The sequence below is a fragment of the Amphiura filiformis genome, chromosome 8 (genome assembly GCF_039555335.1).
Source record: "Amphiura filiformis chromosome 8, Afil_fr2py, whole genome shotgun sequence".
Lineage (NCBI taxonomy): Eukaryota > Metazoa > Echinodermata > Ophiuroidea > Amphilepidida > Amphiuridae > Amphiura > Amphiura filiformis.
Genome location: NC_092635.1, coordinates 18,096,922 through 18,105,730, shown reverse-complemented (window position 1 = coordinate 18,105,730; position 8,809 = coordinate 18,096,922). Strand labels below are relative to the sequence as shown.

The window sequence follows — 8,809 nt, the reverse complement described above, 5'->3', positions numbered from 1 at the left end:
CTGCTCTGTGCAATGACAGAGGGCGGGCATCACAATACCTGGAAAACGCAAACCCGGAAGTGGTATAACCCGGAAGAAGTCTTGTGATGTTGTAAACAATGCAGCGCAATGCCAATGCAGCAGATGAGATCAAAGTCTAATAACAAGATTTTGTAGACAGAGGTTATTGACTTGTAAAAAAAAAAAACCATAAGAACTAGCGTCGGAAGGGACACTATCTTTTCCCCTGCATAATAAGTAAGTAATCCCGTGCTTTGGACTTGGTTGAGGAGTGATTTTTGTATAAAAGTAGAGATTGACTTTGAGAAACCGAGAAACTCATCTCATTGCTCATGTGACTGTAGACTGCGGAACTCAGTCCTCAATGATAGTCAGTCATTTATCTTTTGGTCGTTATATGACTATCATTTGAGGTGACTGTTGAGTTTGTAAGACATCATCATAATGCTATTCTCCCGGGGCTATTCTGTCGGTCGGGTTGTTGAATTTGACATGCTCACTCACTATAATTGGAGTGAAACTTTTCTTGGGGTGTCTATGGATGGAGTGGTCCTGAAGTTTACAATTATAAAATGTTTTGGACTTGATAGTGTTCAGTTTTCTTCAACTTCAGAGAAGATGTAAGGAAGAGGAGGTTGATCCAGCTATCCTCAAACAAACTATGTGTGAGATGAAATGATGAATCACCCTATTTAGCCGCTTTCAATAGAATACTACAATGGGGTTTGAACCCGGAACGGGTGGGATACACGCAACTACTTTTAGGGATAGGTCAGTGATACCATGCAGGCCCTGTCATCCAGTCAGATTTCAGATAAAATATGACTAAAGTTCCATAACAAATTACAATTTTTGTCGCTTGTTGTCACTTTCAGCCTCTATCATTTGTGATAGAGGATGTTGTCAATTATCAGAATATCTTTATTAGGTTTACAGGAAATGACCGGAAAATACATAAAAACTTGAAAATAGAAATGATCAACAATCACCACTATTCTAAAAAAAATCCTAAAAATTTCTTCTTTAGAAATGTATAATACTAACAAAAAAAGGCGGATTTTGGGGGAAATTTTAAAACACTCGGATTTATTTCTTGTATTATCCACATGTGGTATCCCATCCAAGCAGGAGATCCTTTAAATACATGTGTTTCATACTTTTCAACAAACTCTCTATAGAAACATTCAAAATATTTCCAATTTTGGAGTGAAAATCGGTCGACTGTGAGCGGTCTCACACATCACATCAAAGGCTAATGCAAGTGGATGTCTAACTACTTGAGAATAAAGGACTATGAATAGGTGCAACCGGATTACCTACGGGATTATCTCAAGTATATAATTCCGTTAACCCTCCTCTTCCTTACATCTTCTCTGGTAATACTGACCAGGGATACCCTGTATTGACGATATCAGCTCCAAACAATATGTAATTTAGCTGTAAAGAGAAATTTTATTGACTTGGTCATTCACTCCAAAGGTAATCATTCACTCCAGAGAGTAACTTGGAACAGCCATTTCTGACCAATCAGGAGCCAGAATTCCAATCTGTGACGTGTCCCCGACCGATAGAATTTGTCAGACTTCCTTCATACATAGTGAGCGTGTTTGTGGCTGTATGCGGAAAGATTATACTGCAATATTTATAACAATGGATTTCGCAGTACTTACGCTAAATAATGGATAACCTGACTCACTGTAAACAACTTCAGGAAAGTAACAATAAAACCTGGTTACATTTGCAAAAAAGAAAACTGTGAATATCCGATCCGTGCATTTTTAGTGGAAAATCAAAATCAAAACTTTCCTTCCGAAGAAAATGATAGCCCCTTACTTTGTATTTTGTCAACAAAGTGGTCACTTGCTCTCAATTTTCAGGAAATTTCTTTCAATTTTCAGGAAATTTGACTGAAAAGTGGGCATCCGGGGATGAAATGGGTTCAATTTACAATGTACTTCTAAATTTGTGAAATATGGGCCGGTACACTTTTAAATTTTGGGGGCACTTGAAAACTTTCCTTTTCCTCCCTTTTCAATTTTTTTCAGGAGGCACTCTGCTCCCCTATCATGCATATCCCCACTGGCTATGCAACTGCTCTCTCACTCCCTCTCCCTCATTCTCTTCCCTCCCTCTACATTCTCTCTCTTTCTCTCTCGCCCTCTTTCTTCACTTCTTTTTTTAAAGACTGGGGGCTGCAGCCTCCAAAAAAGCCCCCCCCCCCCCGACAAAGGTCGGTTCTTGATGCCTTCTGAACACTTGCATAAGACAAGGAAAGTATTGATATAGCTACTTGTATATAGAAACTACTAGAGTGAAAACAGGAAATCATTGGAGAATCCCTTGCAGGCGCGGGTCATCACATGAATTGTCAACGGAGGAGGTTCGGTTGTCGCATGGTTGTCATCTCTCAAAAAGACCTCCCTAGATATGTTGATTAGAAGTTGATTTCGAGGGTGCATGCTAGGTCTTCATTCAACAAAACTATTCATAATTTAGTAGCCCTAGAAATACCTTACTGTACATGAGAGTGGAATGAGCATAGTAACTAACTGGTGGAGTCCAGGGGTAATGTCCTGTGGCCTAGGGCTCCGGGGGAAGCGCCCCAGGAAGATCATGGATTTGAGGAGTTTTTAGTGGCTTAAATGGGCTATCTTAAACGCAGTCAAGTTAGCTCAATCAATAAGGCGTTCGACTATGGTGCGAGAGGTTGCGGGTTCGAACCCTGGTGGTGCCTTGTACGCTCTCGTGTAAAATTGAGTTAGCTTGAAATTCCCCTGGACAAGAAACTCACTGCTAATTTGTCTCGTTGTAACCCGTACGAAACTCGGGGAGCTGATCCTGGTTGCGATGGTTATTTGTGGAATGTCTAGGGTGTGCGCTCTTGAAGCAGCAAAGTCCCTGAATTGCTGTTTAATGGTTTATGGAATGATGTGAGGCCGTAGTGGTCAGCGACAACCTGTAAAGTGTGCTGAGGCTTGTGGATCAACGTCTAGGCGTTGTGCCTGTGCGCTTTTTTTTAATTAATTTTTTTATGTGCCAAATGTTGAGCAAGTGTTTTTGTTTATTTAGTACATTCTTATTTTCCTCTTTATAAACACAGTACGTATACCGGTACTTGAACCATGGCTTCTGACTTACCGCCATTACCCAAGACCTTTGTTGGGTCGGCCATCCTGCAGTTGGTTGCTGGTGCAGTAGCCCTCAATGCTGGTTCATTAGCACTCATCTGGGGGTGTACAAATGGTTACATTGCTACTGGCATCTGGGTCGGAAGTGTTGTGAGTATTTTGGGGTATTGGGAAGGTGAAGAAAACCTTTTTGTCATCCATACAGACATGTGCTGTGATTAGATGGCTATTACCGAGGGCTAGCTCAGTGTAACACAACATCATATTCATCTCCATTTTGAGTGACTTGAGTCTTTGTTGCACTACAATGTAGAGACTACAGGCTCATTGGAGATAAGTCTATGTTTCACTGACGACTGGTCTGTGGCTTTATTGGGGTTAGAAATGGAGTTAAAAAGTTTTGATACTAAAATTTCATTTTGCCAAAAATGGAGTGTTTCACTGAGCCTTCATTGTCTATCACCATCATTTTAAATAGAAGATTGACAACTTGATAAACTACTTCATTTAAAACAAGTAGTTACAAGACCACATTGCCATAAGTAGTCAATTACAAGTAGTTGAGCCTGGAAAGTAACTGATAGTGAAATATAATTCAAAATAAGCAGGCAAGACCAAATTTGCATACAATTACTTGAAAGGAGCATGATCACTGCATGCAACTGCCATTTTGTATCAATATTGCAAGCTCTTTCCACAGCATGTTCCATATAATACTTGGCATAAGGTTTTCATGTTCTAAAATTATCAAAATCTAAACTTGGATGAATTTATCACTGAGTGAATCTTAACACCTAAATAGTGACACATTAAATTGAGACATACCGTATTTCTGTTGATTTTTAAACAGGTGTTTATCACATCCATCATAGGAATCTTGACGGCCGTGTATCGGGAGAGATCTTGGGTAAGGCAATCTCTAATTAAATCAGAGATCTGTTGAGGACCAATAAATATACAAGTTTCTGAAGTCGCTTACAAATTAATGAATCAAACCATTTTCTTTTCAGAAATATCAACAAATACAAAGAAAACTGAAAGTTTACATCCATCTTTAAGACGTACCGCATCCCCTATTGGATTCACAAGGCATTCCTTAGTTTTTTAATACCCCGGCCTAAAGAACTCAAGATTGTCTTGATTTCTTGACATATTCAATATCTATCTTGTTCATCGTGGGGGTTACATTTATATTCTAAATGTGTGACAGAAATGACATGTATGTGGGATAGTGTAGTGTGGAAGCCATAGATCTCTGAATGTTCCTTTTTGTTCAGTCAATAATTATAACATATTCATTTTTTGAGTGTAAATATGGTAGCATAATAATTCCCTTGTTTGTACCTAAAAGCCAAAAAAGGTTATAATGTACACCCCTGCAGCAGTGGCATAGCCAGCACTTTTCCAGAGGGTGGGTAAAGGGGGGGGGGGTAAACAACTTTCAGGGGGGGCAAATTTGATGAATATTGTCAAAAATGGGCTAAGAGTGGGCTAGACTTCTTTGGCTAAGCCACTGCCCTGCAGACAAATGCCAAGACATATGATATCATTTATTGCTGACTGTTCTTTTTCAGGTGATTTCCTACCTTTCTCTCTCGTTATTGGGTGCTCTCCTTGGTTTGACCCTGGTTGCCATAGAGTTGAGTGCGTTGTGGACTGACCTCCAATGCAGAGATTACCCCATCACTTGTGATGTAAGTGCACATTTAATTTAAGTTTATGTTTCCTTTAATTTGATTATCAAAATAATACACCAAGTTATTTAAGGGATTGGATAGCGAGGTTTACATAGTATTTTTATGGGACCTGAGAGCACATCAGACACCCCAAATTGCATTATGAATACAAGGAATGTCCTGAAATCAAAACTTTTTTTTTTAATGTTATCTTCAATACGAAAGGTCAAAATTTTCAAATGATGATCGGCTTTTCCTCCCAGCTATATACATACACTTTAAGTACATATCATTAGATTTATAAAGTTTACTTTGAGTCAAAACTTTGAGTGAAACATGACAATAATGGGTGGAGCACATATTTGAAGTGTTTACATTCAATCTGTGGCATGGGCAAGGGAGTAGTGTAAATGTCCCACTTGATGGTCAGTCTGACATAGTTAGGAGAAAGTTTTATTCAGGGGAATGGAAGATTTTGTAAGTTCAAGATCAAGAAAATAGAAGTACTTTGCTTCTGTTTTTGCAAGTATAAATGTCATCTTTACCCAAAGTAATCATCAATTATGTCATTTAACAGAAACAAACTTCATCTTGTAACTTCCATGTGTAACTTTGTCATTTTGTCTTTGATTTACAGACCCAATGCATTAGAGTGCATGAATTCAACATTGGATCTGGAGCAGTGGAGATCTTTGGTGCATTTGGGGCTGTAGTACTGTGCTTGAAAAACCTGTGGGAATTGGCTCAGGGTGTCCCATACAGCAAACTAGTCAAGCATACCAACATATAAGGAAGGAGTGATGTTTTAGCTTTTGGCTTTTGCCCAACTTCTTTAATAACAATCTCATTAGTATAGACCAGTACTAAATAACCACAAAAGACCAAATTAAACTTCCTATATTTTACAGTTATTGATACTTTCTGACAATAACCTCTATTGTACTCATGTGTATATACTCCAATTTTGTAATGAACCAAAAAGGGTCCAATAATGGTTCTACACAGGGTTAAAGAACCATTAAAGAACCAAAAAAGGTTCTTTCAGTTTTAAAGAACTTTTTGCTTGAGCTGAGGGTTACATATAGACAGAGGATAAAATATGGTTCTTTTAAAGGCCTTTTAGAACCTTTATTTCTGAGTGTAGTATTGCCAGAATTTCCTATTATAATGCAAATCCCATCTTCCAGATTGGACAACTCATAAATATTATAATCATCTAATAGAAAATATAGTAGATTAATATACATTATAAACTTTCAGCTTCATAATTATATTAATCCCTTAATGCTCTGCGTGCTAGCCATACGCTTCAACGGAAAAAGTTGAAGTTTTGAAATATTTTCTCAAAATATCAAGCTCTAGCTATCTTAAGAACTACTGGATCAATACTAGGCTTGTTTGTACTCATTTTAATACATTTTTCATGCTGATTCCAAATATGGTCATGAAAATTTACATTTCTGAAATTTTTGAATTTCTAAAAACATTTTGAAACATGTCGTCTGCAGTTGACACCCGCGTGAAGAGAGTTAAAATGCATTTGTATGTTTTTGTTGTGAAATAATAACAAGAATATATGTGCGCTTACATGTTTATGGTGCATCAAAATTATGTTGTATATTAATTTGATTATTAATTATTTAATATATTAAAAATTGCCAATCAATGCCAAAATTTGCCAGATTATGTACTAAATTCAACCACCAACTGTTTTTTTTCCCATGTAGTATTATTAGATTAAATGCGGATGTAATTCGTTACAAGGTATATTGCAGCTCATAGTTTAAAAAACTCAAAATGTGTATTTATTTTGCCCATTGGCGCATTGCTACTATTTTGTTCACTTAAAATGAAATATTTGACATTCTTAAGCATCTGATTGATTTGCTGAAATTTAATTGTTATTTTCCTTAAAGTGTTTTATAGTTGAATGAAACAGTAAACATAAGAAAACAAATCAAATAAATATCAATAACAAATCTTGTATGCCAAGAATGGTATAATAATATGCAGCTGATTTAACATATTTCTTCCAGTTGTTTTGTACTTCCTGATGGAATACCATCCTTGACACCATATTAGGCTAAAAAAATGCTGTCTCAAAGCGCCTGAAATGGCAAATCTATTTTATTATTTTTTATTTATCTTTTTCAGGTTTTTGCCACAAAATCAAATTCTGAGAAATATTTTGAAGAACATTTATTTGATTCAATTATAAGTATAAAACAATTGATATTTGTACTTCAATTGTGTAAATAAGCCACAGTTTTATGCTGTGTACTTTTGAACACTAAAAAATAACATAAAAAAAACCTTATTCTTTATACGTTTTTGTAACTGCCAAGGGCTTTGAGATGTAGCATTTTTTATTTATTTTAGCCTGATAAATGCAACATTACATCACTGGGGTATGAGACCTTGTGTATCTAAACAAGTGAAATGTTTGAGGGCCTTGAAATTTGAGCACTACTAAAAGAAGGACACAAATGTTTATAGTTACATGGTTTTGATTTTTTGAGATAGGTTTTTGCACTGTACTTTGTACATCAATTTGAGGTGTTTTTACTAAAATTGTATTAAAGCGACTGGGAGTTTATTTTTGCAGATAAACATACATTTTGTCAGTATAACATATGGCTTGCTAGCTACAAGGTCAGTAAAAAAATTATTCACCATATTGAGATACAAGGTTTTGTCACCCCAGTGATGAAAGTTGAAAAAGGTAATTGGGGAATTGATAATCAGTAACCCAGGAAACACAAAAATGTTTTTAAAACATAAACATGTTATAAACACATTTTGGTTTTGGTAAAAATGTTTTAATAGAATTTAAATATCAGGTTTATAAAGGGCATTAAAACATTCTACATAACAAAATACTATAATAATTTTGAAATGTTGTGAAAATAATATTGCAAAATATTTGTGGGCACATATTTTTGCACAATATTTTGTCAACACTTAATAACATGTTCAATGTTTTTCATGAAGTTTTCAAAAATGTGTTCGGAATGTTATTATGTTTTATACGCTCTACGTAACCCAACATTTAAACACAGTTTTCTGTAAAACGTTTTGTGTTTGCTGGGAAGCTACAAATATGTAAAGTAAAATATATGGAAAACATGAACAAAACAAAGTTTGTAATAGATTAAAGTTAAAGGAACAGAAATTATTATATTGGTGTTGTGCATTATTTAAATTGTCATAGGCATAGCAAATAACTAATTAATTTACTTTTTGGATCTGTAAATATTTGAATAAGTCCTAGGATGACCATTGAACCTAGGATCTTACAAAAATATTTAGTTCATTAAGGGCTTGGATAGCAATGTTTGCACAGTATTTTTTGTGTGACCTGAGAGCACATCAGACATCAAATTGAATTCTGAATACGGAATGTCCGGATGATATCAAATAATTTTGATTTTTTGAAATATGTAATATAATACATATTTTATGGCAAATTATTAAAATTTGATATTTAACAGTCCTCAAAAGTTAATTGTATAAATCTAATGATATGTACTTAAAGTGTATGTAGCTGGGATGAAAAGCCATCCATCATATGAAAATGTTGACCTTTCATATTAAGATATACATTTTTCCCCAAAAGACAGGTCTACATTTGGGGGGGTTTAGGGGAAAATCTATATCTTCAATACAAAAGTTCAAAATTTCATATGATGGATGGCTTTTCATCCCAACTACATGCACTTTAAGTACATATCATTATACAATTTAATTTGAGGACTGTTAAATTTAAAAAATATCAAATTTTAATCATTTGCCATAAAATGTGTATTATATAAGGAATTAAAAAAATCACAATTATTTGCTATCAGGACTTTCATTATTCAAAATGCAATTTGATGTCTGATGTGCTCTCAGGTCCCATGTATATGTGAAAACATCGCTATCCAAGCCCTTAATTATTTGAATTGTATCATCATAGCAAAACAATCAGGTCAATGAACATTTTGATGTGTAAAATCAGTTGGCTTC

At 35.3% G+C, this 8,809-nt stretch overlaps 1 protein-coding gene across 1 annotated transcript; it reads left to right on the top strand.

The window, feature by feature from the left end:
• The first annotated feature begins 90 nt into the window (after window positions 1-90).
• LOC140158735 (uncharacterized) lies at window positions 91-7,976 on the top strand. Its single transcript, XM_072181938.1, has 5 exons — window positions 91-237; window positions 3,101-3,278; window positions 3,979-4,035; window positions 4,703-4,822; window positions 5,442-7,976. Exons 2-5 carry the CDS (start codon window positions 3,123-3,125, stop codon window positions 5,592-5,594), a joined length of 486 nt encoding a protein of 161 aa, XP_072038039.1. The 5' UTR covers window positions 91-237; window positions 3,101-3,122; the 3' UTR covers window positions 5,595-7,976.
• The last annotated feature ends 833 nt before the right edge of the window (window positions 7,977-8,809 follow it).

Bases quoted from the DNA above. Each gene is read 5' to 3' on its own strand.
- LOC140158735 (XM_072181938.1), top strand. From the start codon at position 3,123: ATGGCTTCTGACTTACCGCCATTACCCAAGACCTTTGTTGGGTCGGCC. The intron at 3,279-3,978 runs GTGAGTATTTTG...ATTTTTAAACAG, and splicing joins GCATCTGGGTCGGAAGTGTT to GTGTTTATCACATCCATCAT. The intron at 4,036-4,702 runs GTAAGGCAATCT...GTTCTTTTTCAG, and splicing joins TGTATCGGGAGAGATCTTGG to GTGATTTCCTACCTTTCTCT.